We start from the raw sequence: 21763 nt of genomic DNA, 5'->3' as shown, positions 1-21763 counted from the left end.
AATAAATTAACAAAGTTCCGGATTAAGCATTTCCATAGGACTTGTACTTTGATCTATGGGGCACTGTCCGAAGTTTAGTAAAAGCAGTAATATTTTAAGACTAACTGCTTTCACTAAAAAACTTCGGAATGCTAACTCTGCCAAAAGGAAGCGGACTACATCTTTAATGGTCCCTTGTTGGGCGCCACTTATGTAATCTGTAAGACATGGTGCTGTCTAAATGTCAGTGTCTTCAGTGTCAGTTTCTTATGCATTGCATCTCTTCTGTTTTCGAAAGTTCTGACAATCCGAGTTTTTTTTTTATATAAGGCCCACCAGTGTAGAAATACTCAGCTAAAATCGAGTATCAAATTTCTATTATTAACTTCTGGGACAAAAAGGGACATAAGACAATATTTGCTACGGGATTTAGACCGTGACACCTTTAAGGGTGATATCACACCAATCGTCAGTTTCTACTATACCGATCGATGAAACATTTACAGACCGATATCCATCGACCAACCAAACCTACCACCCACCACATTGATCGATTATTTATGATCGATTGTTTATATCCCGAAGCAAATTGTGTCTAATGTAATTATCTACTCGTATCTATCATTAAAAATTCGTAAAAAGGGACATAACTACGAGGATGGTGATACAAACTCTGCATTGTAATGATGCAAGATGGCTATTACAAAAGCTTCATTCTGATAGCACTTCGCGCAGCAGCAATTTTTCATGAGCCAGAATTTAAAATCATGTCCGAAATGGCTGCTTGTAAGGCTCACTGTCACGAGCAGGGCTTAAAACTAGTATTGAAAATGCTGGTATCGCTTTAGCACCAGTATTTTGGATCAGTCTCAAGCAGTAGTGCTGAAAATACCCGTACTAAATAGATGTATAGTATTTTCGGTAGGTACTAATTTTAAGATCAGAGGCCTTATTGTCTAATATATTTAGAATCGCAATCGTTTTCACCACTTCTTTCTGTCACACGGCATAAGAAGAGGGTAGAAAAAGATGATAGATGCGATCGCAAACGTAACGCGTGAGGGTCTCCCCAAACTTATTGATGCGGAATCGGTTTTAGCTGATCAAAAAACTCTTTATGTCCACGCAATAAAAGCGAAACAGACGTCGATGGAAAGACGTCTGTTTCGCTCTTATTGCGTGGATATTATGGACATAGTGTTTTTTTGGTCGGATAAACCGATTCCGTCAAGGCCTCTGATCACAGGCCGCCAATTAATCGAAATCGATTAGGTAGGTACATGTTGTAAGTTTTGGGTTCGATTCCCATATGACTTGTTAACAATGAAATTTTATCGCTTGATCGCTTTCTGAGCACGGGAATGTTCAGGATCGAAAATTTGGTCTGTATCGTAGTTTAATGTTTTTGGTTATTTGAATGTTTGCAGGACGAGTTCCATCCGTTCATAGAGGCCCTGATGCCTTTTGTAAAGTCCTTTTCGTATACGTGGTTCAATTTACAAGCAGCGAAACGAAAATATTATAAGAAACACGAGAAACGGATGAGTCTCGAGGAGGAGCGGCATACAAAATATGAATTACAGGTATGTGCTTGAAACTTGATACGAAATAAATTTTAAAGGTATCATGAGAGAGCGGAAAACGAGCAAGAGGGTCATCTGATGGGAAATGGACATGACCGCCCATGAGTCTTTTAAGAAAGTATAAGCCCTTTTCTTTAAAGCCCTGATATCTGCTTAGTTGTCATTTAAGATTCAATGGTTTTTTGTTTGTTTGCAAGGATTGCTTTCCGTTTATTTCCATTTAAATTTGAAGATAAAATACTATCCCTAAGGAAGTTTGAAATCGATTTTGTTTATGTCACTGGTTACTCAAAGATAGATTCCAATCCCACCGGTTTGCAGATGTAGCTACTTATATTTTTTTATTACCAAAATTTTAATATTTAATCACATGCAAAATCGATATACGTAGCTATATTTCATTCAAGAAGTTTTAAATGAAACAAAAGAACACTTTTTAAAGTCTGTCTAGAAGCTTTTGTTTAATTTGCCCTATTTGTTGTAGCAGTTCAGTAGGTTAATTTTGACCCATTACTGGTGGTCAGATTGACTTGAGCTATACATATTATGTAAGTTGGATAACAATGCAAGTAAAATCAGCAAAAAAAAATGTATTATAAATTTAATTTTAAACAGGAACTTACTAACGACCACCTACTCGTATTATCGAACATGTTCTTTTACTTGCAGAACGAAAAAGCAGAAGTGAAACAAAAATGGGCATCGCGGTTGTTAGGCAAACTGAGAAAGGACATCACACAAGACTGCCGGGAGGACTTCGTTCTCAGTATAACTGGGAAGAGGCCGGCAGTGTGCGTGCTGTCCAATCCAGATCAGAAGGGGAAGATGAGACGGATAGACTGTTTGAGACAGGCTGATAAGGTGAGGATTCTTGGCTGTCGTTGCTGCGTTAGGGCTGAAAAGTTCTCGAATGGAGACTGCGATTGGCAAGCACAGCTTAGGATGTCTACAAACGAGATTGACGGATGACCTGGGGCTTTATTGTCTAACACACTTATAATCACAATCGTTTTCACCACTTTTTTCTGTCACCCGATGTAAGATATGGTGAATACGAATGCGAACGTCTTTCGTCTATAACTCGTTAACCATATCATCAACATAAATTACTTTAATTTGTCTATAACATCCACATTCTAATTATAACAATTCAATAACATCGACCAACTTTCTATCTTCCAGGTGTGGCGTCTAGACCTGGTAATGGTAATCCTATTCAAAGCAATCCCCCTGGAAAGCACGGACGGGGAACGTTTGGAGAAACATCCGGAGTGCACGCAGCCAGGTCTCTGCGTAAACCCTTACCACATCAACGTCTCTGTCCGGGAACTGGACCTGTACCTCGCCAACTTCATCAACAGCTATGGTAATGGGAGCGACGGTCTACCAGGTCTTTCGCTCACTTATTCTTTTTGCAGTGGGCACTGCACGGTCTTTTGTTTTGCGGATTTCAAGTTTTAAAAAGGTCGCAGTGTCAGTCAGGGTTTCTGTAGTAGGCAAGTTGGCGCTATATCATGAGGGACGTTAGACAACTTTGAAATTTGTGTCTCGTTTGTGATTGGCTGAATGAGCCAATTGTAAGCGAGATTGTAACATCAAACGGACCTCACGACACTAACGCCATCTAACGGTATTTCATCTGCCAAGAAACCCCTGTGTGATCTTTGAAGCTTTCTCAACCCTCGAATTGACAAAATTGAAAAAAGTTCATGATTCAAACCTCATCGTTACCCTATAGTCCAAAAATTGGACTTTAAAAAATACAAGAGACAGTCTTGAATCATGTTCACTGGCGAACACTATTAATTTAAGGGTACCTAATGCATGAGACCGCGAATTGCTCACTGATAGATTGGAGTAGACAATAACTCTAGATTAATTTTATGGCGCTACTACTGATTCTAATAAGGTAGGTTCGTCAAGCAAAAATATCTATTTTGTTAACAATAGCTGTTGGGAATATGTATTGAGTAATGTTTTAAACTTTCATGATTTTCATTCACAGCTGAAATTCCCCAAACAGGACTTATCGCGCAAAACATAAATATGTATTGTGATAAATCAGCATTAATATAGGTATTTTTGTTTTACGTTTTGTCAATGTGACGCTCCTAGTAGTCAGCTGTATTATCTGTTCGTATTATCGTATATCTACGAGTATGAACTATCTTGTCCTGCTATGGTATGTTCCCGTTAATTTCTTTGTTGAACTTTTTTATAAGTACAATGGAACTACTGAGAACAAATATTTGGAATGAACTTAACTAAAAATAATCCTACAACAGGTGATGTGTTTCAGATATCCTAAGTGGCTCTCTCTCACCTCACCCGCCAAGAGAGAAAGAGAACGAACACGACGCCAAGAGCAAAGGTAACGCCGGCGCTGTCGGTGTCAACGGTGTGGTCTTTCTTTATTGTGGTGATCGGTTTAATATGAGATATGGAACGTGGAACGAAGACTTCTCTTTATAAGGCTGAAAGTATAGTAAATTCAAGTGTGTGCGTAAAAAATGTAGATTTTGGAATAACTGCAATATTTTATAGACCATAATCTGTTAAAGGTCAAGATAGGCTTAGATAAAAGTCTTAGGAGACAAAAAAATGTGGAAGAAGCGTAACTTTCCAAATATGAAACTATTTCAATAAAAATCTGTCACGTAGTCTTAGTACTTACATGACTTGGTTCATGTATAATATCTGTAGGTGTTGACAAACTTTAAACCGATCATCACTAAACTTTGAGCAAAGAAAGAACAGATCATGTGATTGGTGTTGCACAAATTGTGTTTTTAAATTTTTCTTTTATTTTGTTCTCTAGTAATTTGTGCATTCTAAAATAATTCTTAATCCCAGCATTGGCTTGCACTTACACCTTTCATGCTTTTGATGGTTCCAAAATTTATTTGATTATATTTGGATTCGTATGTTTGTTGTTATTCGTCGATGGATTAAGTGATACTGTGGTAGCTTTTAATTCTTTGGTATAAAGATGACTAGCACGATTTACTTCTTGTGATTTATCACCAAGTGCCTTATCTTAAGGGAGCGGTATGCATAGTTTTAAATAGACCGCAGTTATCTTATATTAATCGTGCATTTCTGAGTTACCACATTTTCACTTTCCAATAAAGGTTTGATCATGCTCGTTTGTTGTCTTTATTTGTACATGTAGTCGGTGTTCTTTCTCTTTCACTCTTATTATCTTCGTATTAGTCAGTGCTCTTCTAACATCTACTTCATTTAAGTTTAGAAAAGCATTGAAATTTAGTTTTGATGATGTTCTATTTTTATAATGATGAGACATTGCGCGTGCCAAAAATATTTCAACTATTTAAATGATACATGGAAGATATACGGTATATTTTGCTTTTAAATATAATACTTTGGAACGCGATGTCTCATCTGATTCAATGAATCATGTTGTAGCTTCTTGTAAATATGCCGACCCCGTAAATGAATGGAAAATCACCTTAGATTTAATAATAGTCCCTGAATAGAGTCCACGTGTCAAAGCTCAGACGTTCATACATTTCGTATTGAAGCTTGATCTACAGATGAAAAGTGTCTGGTTGTCTGGTCATTTCAGCAAAATATCACCTAAGTTAGCTTATAATCAACTTCAGTAAAATTGTTTTGAGAAAATTAGTCTACTGTAGTTGCAACCCCAATTACACGAGAGCACTTTACTCCTAAAACTGTACCGTAGCTTTCTTAAAATTAGTCACCTTTTTTGTCATCCCACTCAGATTATCTTCTGTTAAAACCCAAGCACAATAGTTTTAAAATTCAGCGTAGCTACTTAGCACGGTATGTTTTCAATTAACCCTAAAACTTTTAGGCGATGAACAAAAAATTAAATCAATGAGTTTTAAAGGCCAAATTATACAAACTTACGATTCCTAATGATCCATTGGAATTGAATCTTTATTTTGATAAATTAAAATGTAATAATCAATTGCTGAAATGATCGCACCATCCCATAGTGTTTACAGAGATAGCCTTACATATAGTGTAACGTCTGGAATATTTCAGGCTATAGCCACAATCCTTACAACGGAGTAATTTGCAACGATATTATTCTAGCAACTGGCGTCTTCTCTTCGAAGGAACTCTGGAAGTTGTCTAAAGGTAATTTGGTTCATAATTCTCTAAACAAATAATGATTTGATGACACTGAAAGCAATAGAAACGTTTAAATATTTTGGTGACTTAATTGTGGTCCTTGTTTCTTTTGTAAAAATTGAAGTTAGCATTTTCTATTAGTCTTGTATTTTTGATTGTCTTTTTTGGTTGCCTTTAATCTCTAGTTAGTTAGAAAAATTACCAAAAAAATGTTGGAAACGTCTTTGTATTTGATCAAGTATATGACGTCGTAGAAATCAAAATGTTTCTTATTGGTATAAAATACATACAGAAACAGGGGGCAGGTTCCGTGGCAGCAAAGGAGAATGGCTTTTAGGCAAACGAGGTGCACAAATATTTCCGAGAGTATTTATGTAGATGCGTAAGAGGAAACAGTCCATAAAACGTCTCTTCGGATATGTGGAATCATACTGATGTATATTTGTCGAGGGTTAGTTGTTGATAAAGTCTGTCCCCAATCTAAATAACACGTATTTTGACAGTATAATTTACCTTCTCTGCCCATTTCTAGATTCTTAAAACATTACTTTTTAACTTAAAAAAGTCATTAATGGGTGAAGACTAAAAAATAGCACACCTTGACGCAGGTAGTTAGAATTAGGTACTATTGACTTTTTCCATTGTAACACGAAAATTAATCATACAATTTGTATGGATAATTTTTGTGTCACAATGAAAAAAAAATAGTAGTTCTAACTATTCCGTTAAGGTGTGCAACTTTTTGGTCTTGACCCTTATACTGCTTATAATTTTATGTTGTGCGTTTGTCAATCAAAATTTTATTTCAAAATTTCAGCCTCAATCCTCCAAGAGACTGGTTCGGAGTCTCCGAGCGGCTCCGGGGGCATCAAACTTGAGTCTAGCTACTACTGCAACTACAACAGCCCGGCGCCGCCGGCGTTTGAGCCTCCTGCTGAACGGGCCACGCCATCTATGCTGGTTGGACAGTGCTTCAGTGAGTTATGAAGCATTGGATCAGTGATCAAATACGCCCTAGATTACGACATTTTGATTAAATTATCCCAGAATGTTTTAACATGTGGCAAAGGAAGTTTGAATAAAGAGCCCTCCAAAGTTTTTTCTTCAGATGTTTTCATTCTTGACTTGTTGCTCTTTGTAAAGAAATGTAATGTTAATCCCAATTACACATTTTTTGCACTAGGGCTGTGCTGTTTATGGTCACCAATCTAATGTGAACGCATTAGTTTAGCTTTTAATAAGGTGTAGGCACCAATTATAGACATGTTAAGCACAGTATTTTCCAGTAATGGACAGCAAGCATTCAATGCCTTATAGCTAACCATTCATGAACTTTACCAGTTATAATCATCAGTTATCTGTGTACATAAGTGTTATTAGTTTTAGAAAAAGTAGCGTCCGTTTCTTAATATTGGGTTAGCGGAAAAAATATTCCATTATTGGTTCCTGTCCATGACTGGTGTCCTCACCTAAGTATATAAGCAGTCCGCCAACGGCTGTTTGATACAAAGTTGAAAGGATGGTGATACAGTGTAGCTTCTAACAAGAGCTATACATTAAGTACTGTCCATTTAGAGAGTGAAATTTTCTGTGTATGAGACTTTAATTACATTGTCAAACCAATTAAGAATAACTAAGTCTCTATCTAATAAGTCTCTATATAACTAAATATATATTATCCCCCATGACCCTTCATTTCGGTGGTATGTGGGAAGGAGCCATAAACATAACTAAAATGCTTAAGGTATGACCGTCTAAATATTGTTCACAGGCATCCCTCCCAGCTCGGTGGGCCTCAGTCAGGCGCCACTGGTCTCCTCAAACACCATATTCTATCAGCATCCGCCACCAACCACCGACACACATCCTACTGGTAAATATGGTCATTTTCTTTTATCTTATGACATGTATTAAGAACCGGCCAAGAGCGCGTCGAACACCCCTGGAATCTAAAGCTGCGTGCGGACGGCGCGTACATTGGTACGCGTAGTCGGTTACTCGTGTCCTACAGGGCTACTACGAAACTTGAAACTCGAAGTTCGCATCGTACCGTCCCTCTCGCTCTCGTATTAAATAGTATAAGTGTCAGAGGGACCGCACGACACGAACTTCGAGTTTCGTAGTAGCCCTGCTAGAACGCCATGTCCGTTCGTGCAGCTACGCGTACACTCTTGGAGAACGCGTGCCGCATGAACTGACTCGCGAGCGAGCCACCGGCAGTCGTTCTTTGGCCGCGCGTCAAAGAGGACGCGCTTGTTCTGGTACGCGATATTTGGACGGCAAAATGTATAAAGCTCTGGAGCTCGTAAGCTCGTAGCGCTATGGATCGATTCAGCTCGCGTTTAGGTTCATGGCGGTCCATACAGGAGCTATACCCGTATTCAATGTACGCGTAAACACACGCGTAACCGACTACGCGTACCAATGTACGCGCTGTCAGTACGCAGTTTAATGGAATAGATAGTCACTAAACTAAAACACTTCTCGTGTTGTTACACTATCTAGATATGTTTATAAATTGACAGTTGTGAACTGTATTGCTTCCACAGCGTCAGACGCTTTAAGCAGCCAGCACCCGAGTACCAAGTACGACGCGCCGCAGGACTCCCTCGGGGACTTTGTCACATTCGTCTGTCAGGAACCCACTGACATTCAGCAGCTACAGGTGAGAAAGAACAAGTTTCTTTATAGGCAGTGCCACCAGTGTTGAGAGCGTGAGCACACAAGAACATGTCATGTAATGACAGCGGAATTTTGTCATTCACTCATCCATTTCATTCATTCTCCTTTTATGCAATCACTTGTGTGTCATTTCATTAACTTCAACTCTCGTGGCCTTACCTATACCTAAATTAATTTTAAATAAAAATCGTTGACTTAAAAAGACATACTTAAATAAACCTAACCAACAAAAAGTTAAACCCCTGACTTTGTCACTTTTAAGTTAAATATCACAAAAATGCTGAACCGATTTTGATGAAACATGTCAGAACCATCGCTAGAAAATCTGCTTTCAAATAAAAAGAACCGCATTCAAATCGGTCCACCTGTTTAAGAGCTACGGTGCCACAGACAGACACACAGATAGACAGACAGACACACATAGCGGTCAAACTTATAACACCCCTCTTCTTGCGCCGGGGGTTAAAGATTAAAGACCCAAGACTCGAGAGCAAACATTCATATTTTTGATACTTACGAACATCTACCCTACCGGGGATCGAACCTTGACCACCACTTGGATCTGGTCGTCTAGAAAGTGAGACTGCCAGTGAACTTTAACATGAGATAGGTATTCTACGAAGTTCTAATTGTCTTACCCAACCTCGACATTGGCAGAATCATCAAAAACTGTATAGAGCCAATTTTCGTAAATAAATTGAATTGCTTTTTGAAACGCTATTTTTTTCCTTCTTTCAGGTCCACAGTCTCTCGAGGAGTCCAAAGCCAGCGTACTTCAGCAGTTCCATGCTGCCTCCGCCACCACTGCCACCGATGGCCAGGCCCGTGGCCATCATACGGTCCACAGGTAATCACTGTTGTAAGTCTGCCTTCATCCTTCAATTTATATTATTTTGTTGGGTAGCTGGCCCTACTATTTCGGGTTTCGGGGGAAATGGTTGTAGAAAACTGTTGTAGAAAAAAGGAATTGTTGTAGAAAATGACAATCTTTTTGACTTAGTAGCAATCCATCACGCGGAGAGTGCACTCGTTTTGTTTTCATTGATTTATACAGAGCAATTAAAACCACCACTTATTTATTTAGTCAACTTAAACAGGGTATATCTGTAAATAGCCAATAACGGGAAATTGTTTATAATGTATATAAATATTTTGTAATGAAGCTGAACGTTTCAAGAAAAGTGTTGATCGTAAATATTTTAATAACGTTCAAGACCGAGTTATAGAAGCAACGGGGATTTCGAAAAGTACGTTTAAAAAATGTTAAACGAAAGCAGACCAAAAAAATTCATTTCACATACCCAAGAGGCCAAGAGAAGTAGATACAATATAACAACAGCTCTATCTATATATACTTCCAAATAAAAGTAGTGTGTTAAGGCGGGGTGTTCTCAATTTAAATTAACGATGGAAGAATTCGAAAATTCTAATTTTGTTTTATTTGTATCATGACAAAAAGTCATATTGTATTAAAATTAGACAAAAGATAAAGAAGCGTAATATTATTACAGTAAGGTTTATTTTGTACTTATGATTATTCTTTACATAACTTTTTACGGTAACTTTGAAAAGTTTTGCAAGTTGATAACAGAACAGAAATATCACGATCGCGTGTCATCGTCTATACCCGAAGCATGCTTCTAAAATCCGAAGGATTTTTTAAGAGCTCAGGAGTGTACTTTCTTAGAGAGCCACTTGGAAAACACGCGTATGTTAACCACAAAACACTACAAATTATAACGTAAACCTGACACAACTTTAGGTTCCGTTTCCACCAGAGATGTGCAAGGATGTGTTGCGAGGATTTTCAATGTGTTTTTCATGAATCTTGTCGCTTCTTATTTTATATATTTTTTCTAATGTTTAAAAAATACTCCTTTCCATTGCTCTTTGTGTTGTTATAATTTTCTGTTTCATTTTATTTGTAAAACTCCATGTTTGACATCCATACAGCAGACAAGGCAAAAGGCAGCTTATCAATCAGTCTTTTTTGACATTGCAAAAATCGCTGGAACCGACTGGACAAGTACTGCCAAAGACAGAGAGCTGTGGAAGAAGATGGAGGAGGCCTTCACTCAAAAAGGGGCCCAAGTCTCAGAAGAAAATAAACAAAATAAATGAAACTAATCATACTAACACCAGGAGACAGGGAATAATAAAGGCTTTTTATTTTTTATTTATTTTATTTTCATGAATCAATAGAAACGCGTCATTTAAGTACCTATCTTTGCACAGCACATCTGTTGGAAACAGCTGAGCGGAGCGAGGCTAGGTAAATTAAGCGTTTCTATTTGTTTATAAAAACACATTCCTCGCAACACATTCTCGCACATCTCTGGTGGAAACGGAGCGTTAGGAAACTATATGGCCCATTCTCCTACCACCAACCAGCTAAAACTAACTGTTTATCCTCAGCCCGAGAGGACTACATGGCGCTGTCGTCGATGCCGCCGAGTGAGCTGAGCTCCCCCCCCTCCCCGGAGCGGTCCCCCCCCGGCTCCCCGCGCCGCCGCTCCCCGCACGCCTACCGGACTGACTGCCACCCGCCGATTTCGCACTTCAATCACTTCCACCAGCCGCAGCAGGTGAGTACAGCAACTGCTGGAAAAGAAAGAAATCACCTAAGAATTTAGAAAGAGAATACCTTAGTTAAGTTGAAAAACCCTCGACATTGTAATATCTCAAAAATGGCTGGACCGATTATAATAAATAAATAAATATCATGGGACAATTCACACCAATTGACCTAGTCCCAAAGTAAGCTTAGCAAAGCTTGTGTTATGGGTACTAAGCAACGGATAAATATAATTATATAGATATAGATACATACTTAAATACATATTAAACACCCAAGACCCGAGAACAAACATATTTTTCATGCCAATATCTGCCGCGACACGGGAATCGAACCCGGGACCTCAAGCTTCGTAGTCAGGTTATCTAATCAGTAGGCCATCTGGTCGTCAAAAATAATGAAACATAGCTAAGAATCACCGCAAGGAAACTGGCTTTCACGTAAAAACCGCATCGAAATGAATCCATCCATTTGACACAAACTGGCATACAGATAGAAGAAGAATCGAACCTTGCATTTACAGCCCCATGTTCAGAGGAGCCCATAAGGTCATCTACATAGTAGGTAGAAGTCCAGGACGTCTACAAAAACAATAAAAAATGTTATCAAATTCTACAGCCCATTCATAAAAAAATGTGAACACGAAAATGCCATTCTTCTTTCTGCAATGTGAAATCAATACAATAAGCCACTCCATTGTCTTTTCTTATCTTTATCATCAACTGAAAAGTACTTCACAGAGCATCCCTTCATGTGTTGTCATTAAAACTGTTTGGATCGCTTGAATAATGCTACATTTACACACTTGCCAAGCTTCAGCAAGCTCTCACAAGCACAAGCGAGTAAACGGCCCGTTTGGAATTACAAATAGGCTACTGTTTATCAAGATATTTCCACGGGAGGGATAAAATCTTGAAATAACAACCGCTGGGCTTAGAATCATAAAATTTGGTATGCAGGTAGCTGGACGTCTGGAATAACACATAGGCTACTTTTTATCCCGATATTCCCACGGGATAGGGATAAAATCTTGAAACACTGCGGGTAAATTCTAGTATAGCATAATAAGAATGATCCCTTAACATTGTTGTTTACAGGTGTTCAGCTACGGGTCGCTGAGCAGCGTGGGCGGCGCGGGCGGCGGCGGCGCGGTGTGCGCGAGCGGCGGCGGCGCGCTGTCCCCGCCCGGCGGGCTCGGCCTCTACGCGCCGCGCGCTCCGCCCCGCGCGCCTCCTAGGTCACACATCAAAAATACTATCATTTTAACCAGCAGTGCGATTAAGGAAACTAAACGGCGTATCTTAACTGATTATTTGGGTCAATAAACTTTTTAGTGTAGCTGGTTGCCATGGTAACGTCTCCTGGGTCACTTATTAAAAGTATGATTTTATGGGGTACAAATCCACTAAAAGTTAGGAGTTGTGACAGTTATAAGGCTATTCCTTCGTAGCTCATCTCCTAAGCGTGCTTTTAGTATACATTGCAAACGTTTTTATGATTGGTTTTTTGGAGTGTTTTTGTATTTTTTATTTCAACTCCAAATTTGTTACTTTTACGGGTATTCATTACAGATGGAACGCTCCATTCCCGACTTTAGAAGAAGAGTTCAACATAATGACGGCGCCGGCGGGGCCGGACCACGTCGTGTTGCTAGATGATGGTGAGTGTTTTTTTACTAATACGTTCATCATCATCCCAGCCTATATACGTCCCACTGCTGGGCACAGGCCTCCGCTCAGAACAAGAGGGCTTGGGCCATAAGTTCCCACGCGAGCCCAGTGCGGATTGGGAACTTCGCACGCACCATTGAATCGCTTCGCAGGTTCGTGCAGGTTTCCTCACGATGTTTTCCTTCACCGCAAAGCTCGTGGTAAATTTCAAATGGAATTCCGCACATGAATTTCGAAAAACTCAGAGGTGCGAGCCGGGGTTTGAACCCACGACCCTCTGCTTGAGAGGCGATAGGTCAAACCACTAGGCCATCACGGCCTGGCAGCTTCATTGGTTAATGTAAATTGTAACTTGTTTATTTTTAAGAACCATGCATCGTTTGTGCCCAAACACATTAAAACATTGTAGTGTAATGTCAAGCAGCTTCTTAGGTGATTGAAGACTGTCATTTTTCCAGAACGCTTCTTCCAATCCAACGTGATAACCTCCGAGGCGACGGCAATGGACACGACAGCCGTCTCCGTGGAACAGACCGAGGACATCGCTCCAGACAAAGCGCCGGACCTGCGTTCACCGTGATCCGAGCCGTCGCGGACGCTGGACGCACCCGTCCAGACGCCTGCGAGCTCGGAGAGGGACGAGCTGGACGCGCAAACTGTGCTGCGTTGGACGCCCGCGCCGCCGCCACACTGGCGCCCCGTCGTGCATAGGGCGCTTTAAGACTTTATCATCGGCTGAACTGTTGAACAAAGGTCTCCCTACACTACCTGCACCTGCCTGCCTCACACTGGCGCCCCGTCGTGCATAGGGCGCTTTAAGACTTTATCATCGGCTGAACTGTTGAACAAAGGTCTCCCTACACTACCTGCACCTGCCTGCCTCACACTGGCGCCCCGTCGTGCATAGGGCGCTTTAAGACTTTATCATCGGCTGAACTGTTGAACAAAGGTCTCCCTACACTACCTGCACCTGCCTGCCTCACACTGGCGCCCCGTCGTGCATAGGGCGCTTTAAGACTTTATCATCGGCTGAACTGTTGAACAAAGGTCTCCCTACACTACCTGCACCTGCCTGCCTCACACTGGCGCCCCGTCGTGCATAGGGCGCTTTAAGACTTTATCATCGGCTGAACTGTTGAACAAAGGTCTCCCTACACTACCTGCACCTGCCTGCCTCACACTGGCGCCCCGTCGTGCATAGGGCGCTTTAAGACTTTATCATCGGCTGAACTGTTGGTCACCCTATAGAATCATATGGCATACATTTGAAAATAGGCTTACAATATAGAAGTTACTTAATAAAACAACACGCTAAACATAAACATTCAGGGTGTTGAGCCATACAACTGCGTTCGTTGTGAGGGTCCTGGCCAGGTGTAAGAGTGCAGATAGGGCAACGCTGGATTATGTGTTTCATGGTTTGGATCCCTACACTACCTGCCCGTGCCTGTGAGTCTCATAGTAGTTTCATGTGCAAAACTGCATCTATCCGTTTTCGGTCCATCTAGCGAGAGGCCTGTCGACACCGTCTTTCGTTTCGTGGTCGCCATTCGACAAATTTTCTTCCCCAACGGTTATTTGTTCTTCCAAAACATAAACTTAGTGGTATCTAAATTGGGATGGAGCTCCAGTGGCATGAACAGTTCCGACTTCCTTTGGACTGCCTATAAATTCTTACAAGTATGGCAAAGGCTGCGTCTAACTGCAGTGAGACATGACTAACTCATGTTTCTCGTACTCTCCTTGTGATCTAAATAGTAAAAAAGGTTCACTCTACGCCATTTTTTCCCTGCGCCACACTGCTCCTCGCGCTTCCTGTCTCAGTCTCTCTTGCCGGTTACGATGAGAGAGACATAGAGAGCACTGTCATGACGAGTAGCGACATAACAGCTTTGTTTGGAAGGAGTGAGAAATATCATGTGAGTTGCGGTATTGCAAGGTCAGACTGAGCCAGAAGGACTCGGGTGGCTCCTCACAAGGCCGGGGCCCGAGACTGTATGTCGCAAGGGATGGAAATTAGTCTACGTGGACCCCTTTACTACCGCCTGTTTCACAAACCAGGCCCATGGAGAGCCCACGTAGGCTAGTGCTTGTCTGGCAAACGTCACCTCGACTACGAGTATATATTTAGGCCCACGGCCCGGCAACGTAACCAAACTTGCAAGATATTTCTCAGGCTTGTTATTCCTCTCTATTTACCATGCCAGTCGTCGAGTGTGTGCGCTGGTATAGCATAGCGTAATTATTTCTAATAGTGGGTGTATTTCTTAGACTTGGACTAAATATCTACAATCAGCAGAGTTCGCACTGAAGGTCGGTCAATTAGCGATGAGGAGGACTCGCTCCTATAGATATAGTGCCTAATGGTATCGTATGTTATCGGAGAAATTTGTATTTACCGTGCTCTCTCAATTAGTTTCAGTGTCCATCATACAGCTGAAGAGGAAAGTCGCATCAAATTTGACACTAAATAATAAATTTCCACAATAATGGATATGAAAATGTTACTAATTTAATACAATAATTGATTGACACTTCGGGTGCCACCGTATTCCGATTGAGAACCGACTTGTGCCGATGGAAATATTTTGTGCACTGTATCTATAGCTTGCCTTGTTTAGACAGCTGAGTTACCTCACTAGTCGTTATTCTTACGCTATGTCTACACTAGCTTTTGAAACCCAATAAAAGTGACTTCTGTCGAAATATCGGAACTAAAATTTGGTACACGATTTAGCCAGATGATTATGCCGACGAATCTGTTTGACTCATTTGTTAAGTGTATGGGGCAAGTCACACATACTGGTTCAGTGGGGGGGTTAACTTTACAAAAATAGACTACTACGCCATGACCTTTGTGTTAATCTATTACCACCCAAGACAGTATGTGGCTGTTTAAAAATAAAATACCTCTGCCGTTAAGAGTGCTAAAAATGTTTCTCAACAATGTCAATTGGTCATTATTATTATCGGCCTGTTTTTATATAACCAAAATAAGTAAAGACATGAGATTTCCTGTAATATAATTCTTGAGATGAAGCAGAATTACCAAGTTATTTAAGTAAGTTATTCTTGGCGCTGTCATCGAACGGCCGAAGCAATTAATATGAGGCAAAATTAATTCGAGATTTGTCCATCCACACGATTAATCTTGTGTAACTCGAGATTGTACGAAATTAAAGCAATAATAATTCAGGGACGTGGTTTAGTGTAAATATTTATATAATAATGCGGTTGTAGTTGAAATTTAGATTTAAAAACACGTCATCTGTCTGTGTGCTCTTAAGCTTGGTTATAGATCATCTGTATACTTTTCGTAATAAAATTCGTAAATTAATTTCGTAATAGCAATATGGTGATACAGGCGCCATCTTTAGGTTAAAGTAATAAACGTTTACAGTACGCAGTAACATTGTAAAGGCGTCGTTAGGGAATTGAAAACAGTGCCATCTAGCGGTAAAGCAGCACACAGACAGTCGGCGCTCCATTTATATACTTATTAAGGCGAACAAAAAACAATACTCCAACGATAATGTAAAAATAGCTACGAAAAAACATTATATATTCTAATATTTTTATAGAATACGAGAACGAGTATGATATGATCAAGCCTTCCAGTAATTTAGTGAAGTAAAAGTTAAAATGCAGCTTATTATTCGTTTGCTGTGAGACAGTACGGACAAGCTAAAGCAGGTGTATTTTTATAAGTAATTTTGACAGTAGTCAAACGGGACATTACTTAATTGTACCAGCAAACTCTTATGTCAAAATACATAAAAATGCTCCTACTTTAAGTGTGAAATCAAATGCTTCCATGTCAAAACATGTTTATTATTGACAAAAGTGTGATATTATAATTTGTTTTTTTTTTTGTTGCGTTGTTGTGTGTTTTGTATTGATGGTTAGGGTAAGGTAGTTTACGAATTTGTTTTAATTTATTGAATATTTATGAAAGACGAGCCTTGCTTAAGATTAGTTTAGTTATAATTAGTAGCCGAAGCGCCGAGTTTTTGTTTCGATTCGTAACATAGCTAAACAAACTGTACAGATAACCATTACTTATTTAAATAACCATCTGAATAAAGCAAATATTTATGACTGTACCTAAACTCAATTACCGTGAATTATTCAATAAACACGTTGTCATTTGATTTTCTATCATTTATTTTAAAGAAAACACATGGCGCACTGTTTCTGCATTTGATTTTCAGTAAAAAGAGATCCAGGGAAAATATATTTCGAGTCGAAACAAACAACCGGCAGATATTTGTAGCTCGACATGTGTCGGGACATTTTATAGGTGCCTTTCATGAATTAAAACTTATAATAATTATAACTTCGTACATAGTTATTTGTAAATTGTAGTGATCTTTTAAAAATCCATCCGCTCATAATTGTAACGTGGACAATTCATACTTATTAACATAAGAACATCGTGTTCTGATGCCTGGAATTACATAATCGTTTTATTATCAACTTTAATATTAAAAAGATTTCTTGGCACCCAGATCTCTTAAGTTTGACATTTTAAGATGGCACACGGGTGTAAAATAATTAGAAGTACTTTACTCATGATATTTATTATTTCTTCACCATGATTTATTTATAATAAAAACTAAACTAATAAATAATGAGCGTCTCTACAAAAATGTCAACATAGGTTTTCAAAATAACATATTTTTGTTTTATTGTTTTACTTGTGATTTTGGGTGATCAGAGCACGATTTATATAATATTTGTATTAATTAGCCTTAATCCTCTAATTATAGAATCTAGTACTTTCTTTTTTTCTCACAATTTTTTTCGCTAATCCCGTGGCCTCACGAGAAGAGCTAGTCATTAGAGTTACAATGTAAATTTAATGTTACTTAAATCTAAAAGAATATTTACATTTATACGACGCCCCTTACGTTTATTAGTAAGGGGTAGAAACTAAAATTGTGGCCAAATTACACTTAACGAAATCCAAATATATATACACAATTTTTAATAGAGTTAGGGTATGTAAGTGTGGTTAAGATTTTTTTGCGTGTTTATAAGTTGTTTTTGTTGGATGATAAGTGTGTGTCGAAAATAGTAATTTAACGCAAGTAACATCTCAAATTTGACACATTTGAGAAATATAACTTCAGTTCTTGTCATTATCTATATTTTATTGCAGGCAGAAGCGTATAGCAAGCTTACAGAAAACTACGAAAGCAATCCTAATATTGCTAAATGATAAACAAACCTACAAAAACCACAGAAGTAAATCAAATCAAATCCTGAATGAAGGTTTAAGGTATTAAAGAGGAAGAGATCTTTATATAGCAAATAAGCTGTACGTTTTTGCCCGAAATATAATATTAATACGCATTCTTTGGGTGTATGATGCGTCGTAATTCAAGCATCGTTTTAATTTTGATATGATAATGTTTAATTTTGCCACTATTCGTTTGCTAGTCAGATATTCTCGTATATTGTCAGTAGTTGGCTGTCTCATTCGAAAAACGACTGAAAAGAGCTAGCAAAACGAGAGCGATTACTGACAGTCTCCGAAAACTGTCATCCGCTTTGACTTCTAAATAGGAACATAGCCTGATAGGAACCGTAGCAATAATTGACAAGCAATAGATAAAATATATTATAAAAACAGCTTTAGTAAAGCTAGAGATTGGTACTGATGTAGCTCGATCCTATATAATGGTTGCAAGACATATTTTTTCAATAGAATCTGGCTGAAAAGTTCATACGGTTGGATTTGATGTAGAGCAGTTCGATATTCATAGCTGGTTAAAAATATAGTCAGCTGTTAGTTCAACTAGGCAGGAAGGCCAGAATTAGTCAATTGCTAGCTATAGACGTTATTAGAAGATATAATAACAATTATAAAATAAAATAGTTACTTAAATGTCACTTAAGGCTTGTCGATTGCAATTGGAAATTTCACCTGATGATGATGATGACCTTGTGAAGGGTAAGGCAAATTAATAAAATGGTGACGAATTTAAAAGCTCATTGGTGCCGAAAATTCTAGACTGTGATTCAACTGTTCATTCTGAACGTGTCTTATATTGAAATAGTTGTTTTTGTATGATTGGCTAAATTGATAGCGCGCGGCGCGCAATGGAATGCATACAGACATAATGTAAGATGTATTTGTTATACTAAACGATAAAGCTGAGGTGCTAGCTGGTTAGTTTAACACGAAGATAATCCGACCCTTTCAAATTTCATTAGCCAAAAAGGGACACAAACTTCGCGTTAATTTTAACACGCTACAGTATCAGAGAGACGTTTTCTAACGGCAGCTGTTCGTAGTTTCGATAGTTTTTGATTTGGATTAATAGCTTTGCACGGTTTATTACGTGACAAATAGAAGGGTTGTAAATAATACTGCTGGATAAATTAAAAGGAAAATTAACTAATTGACTCAGTGTCATGTTTGTAAGAAAAGCTTGAAGTATGTCTATTTTTAATTGAGAGCTCAATAAAGTATTTTTGTTCACAACATATGATCTTTGAGATTTCCTCGTCACAATTTGACAAGGGAAAGGAACGATTTTTTTCGATTTAAGTAGTCAGAAACAAGTAGTCAAATTGCTTAACATAATTGGGATATAAGAATGCAAAAGTAACATTTACAGTACCTAGGGGTCTTACAGAAAAAAATGTGAATGACAATGAAAGTTTTGGGCGAAAAATTTAAATATTTCATAGTTTTTCTTGCATTAATAACGACGAGTAGTTTGTCACGGTTACGGTACGTTGTTTTTTATAGCACCAGTGTACGATATGGAGTAATTGGAAGCCTAAAGATTATGTGCCTTAGATACAACAATATTGTATGATATTTATGATGCGTTCTATACAACGTGCTAAATAGAATAAATGATAAACATTATTTTCAATGCCTGGACTTTGATCGTTGTCATAGTTAGTGTTTTTTTCGGCAGCGGCTTATGTGTTGATCTCTTATGGGACTGCGTCACACATTCTTAACCCAAAGGTTCCAATATTTATAAAGACCTGTCAATCATTGGCCAACGGCTTGGTAAATTAACTCCAAAGGTGTAATCTCTTTAAGTTTTATGTAAAATTCGTAATCCTTACCTCTTTTCCTTTGAAATTATTATGATGGCAGACAAAAGCGGTAATATTGGTAGTACGTTTCCTTCGATTAGTTCTTTAACATATAAAATCTTTGGTACATTTTACTACCAGTAGTTTCACGTTATGTCATGCCATCCTATTGTCAATAAATTGTAACTAGACATCCTTTGTCTGGACTAGCGTACACGCACAGTCCAGCATACATTTGTAACCCTCTTCTAATATTATTCTACTATTAAGTAACGCTTTAATGCGTAGTTTCGCTGAAATATAAATACGTCTACAATATTGTATAATTTTAGTACCTACATTATACCCTTTAAGTACCTTGTATATTTTACTGCAATATATCTTAATCCAAGCGGAATTTGACTTAGCAAAGCTTTTCGTTTGATGAATATGTAGAATCGCATGGCTTATTAAAAACTATTCTATATATTTGGAACCACACATATTATACAAAAGAATTGCACATAATTTCATTTTATTTTATTGAAAATTATAATTCGAAATAAAAAGCAAACACAGATCCGTCTTATTTCTAAAAGGACAGACACTAACAAAAATACTGGCAATATTATACTTAGATACCTGTATTATTACGAAGAAAAAGAAATGGAAAAGAAAAAAGATAATTCAATGAAATCATGATGTATTATTGTTTGTGTCTGTGCATTTTTTTTATGGATTTCAGAAAGTAAATAACACATACGTAAATAGAAATAATGTTAAGAATAATTAACCAATAGAAAAATACTCGTAGCGACGAATTATTTTTGTTCGGATGCAATTATGTTTTTTTAGCGAATTTAATTAAATTTAGTTCTATTCTAATTGTGTGTAAATATGTTATGATTGTATTTAATTAATTTTAATTTGAAGTAGAGCCATTAAGTCACGGTGTTTGTTATGAATTATCTGATGCTTTCATATTCTCTATATTTCTCCAATTTTTTAAGTTACATCCGTACTTCTAAGAATCAAATGATCTGGGGGCTACTCTGAAATTCAAAAATCGAAGTTCATTGTACCGTCTCGCTCACTCTCTTATTTAATACTATTAGCATGAGCGGACTGGCACGATTCGAAGTTCGAACTTAGAACTTCGCATTATAAGGTCAGTTTCACGAAAGCGTTCGCTTTCTTCAATAGCCACAGATCTTGAGATAGGTCATCTGATTCACTAACAATAGACTTGTAAAAATGTTATAACACGTATTTTTAACCTATACATAGTAAGATATTTATAGTATTTTAGTCGTTTAATTATTTCGAACGACTTGTTATAAAGAAAATTGGTGCTTAAAGCTTAAAACAAAATATGGAGGCACATACTCGTGTCGTGTGTATTGTCATGGAGGGTTAAGAGCATATGACATAGCATGCGTTGTTATGCCCGCGTTCCGCGTTCACTTGTTGCTTTGAACATAACCAATACTTTAAATAAATACAGCAGGGCTACTACGAAACTCGAAGTTCAGATCGTACCGTCCCTCTCGCTCTCGTATTAAATAGTATTAGTGTCAGAGGGACCGCACCACACGAACTTCGAGTTTCGAGTTTCGTAGTAGCCCTGCAGACACGCCGCGCCCAAGTCACATCGCACGGAAATCACAATGAAGTGAATCAGTTGCACCGAAAATTCAACAGATGGCGCTGTTATAAAAAATGATGGAGCGATGAGTTTTGCGTAAATGCATTTTTTTGAACAAAAGTATACAAGTGAACGAGATTAAGCGAGCAGTTATAATAATGTAGGTAAACTTTGCTCAAATATCGATGAAAACTGAAAATGTTACAGTTGACGCAATACAAACAAACAAACACACAGTTGAGTTTTATTTAATCAACAATTTTCCAAAACTTTTTTATGCATTTAAGATGAAGTACGCTTTGTCTAAGATGAAGTACGCTGGCCACGAAAATGGGTATTTTTCATTTTGAAAATATGAACTTATTCAAAATTTCAAAAATAAGTACCACAGACTCTTATTCCGACGCAATAAGGCCATAGTAACATATTTTTGAGTGGTTCGAATAGATACTTTTCTTATTTATGC

At 38.2% G+C, this 21763-nt stretch overlaps 1 protein-coding gene across 8 annotated transcripts in view; it reads left to right on the top strand.

Moving 5' to 3' along the window:
• The window catches only part of NfI (Nuclear factor I), a 63907-nt gene extending 42376 nt beyond the window's left edge, over positions 1-21531 (top strand). For 2 of the 8 annotated variants that reach the window (XM_074102833.1, XM_074102839.1), the window contains exons 2-14: positions 1407-1562; positions 2232-2423; positions 2745-2952; positions 3862-3933; positions 5595-5690; positions 6502-6660; positions 7456-7557; positions 8234-8349; positions 9105-9225; positions 10782-10951; positions 12039-12178; positions 12513-12601; positions 13070-21531. In XM_074102833.1, coding sequence (XP_073958934.1) covers positions 1407-1562; positions 2232-2423; positions 2745-2952; positions 3862-3933; positions 5595-5690; positions 6502-6660; positions 7456-7557; positions 8234-8349; positions 9105-9225; positions 10782-10951; positions 12039-12178; positions 12513-12601; positions 13070-13191 — 1743 coding nt within the window. In that variant the 3' untranslated portion in view covers positions 13192-21531. The remainder of the gene's footprint in view (positions 1-1406; positions 1563-2231; positions 2424-2744; positions 2953-3861; positions 3934-5594; positions 5691-6501; positions 6661-7455; positions 7558-8233; positions 8350-9104; positions 9226-10781; positions 10952-12038; positions 12179-12512; positions 12602-13069) is intronic. The other 6 variants (XM_074102837.1, XM_074102835.1, XM_074102836.1 and 3 more) reach the window with 6 other exon arrangements.
• Positions 21532-21763: the final 232 nt, after the last annotated feature.

Source organism: Choristoneura fumiferana, chromosome 19, assembly GCF_025370935.1.
Source record: "Choristoneura fumiferana chromosome 19, NRCan_CFum_1, whole genome shotgun sequence".
NCBI classification, from domain to species: domain Eukaryota; kingdom Metazoa; phylum Arthropoda; class Insecta; order Lepidoptera; family Tortricidae; genus Choristoneura; species Choristoneura fumiferana.
Note: the sequence above shows the minus strand (reverse complement) of the source record. Positions and strands in the feature narration are given on the sequence as shown.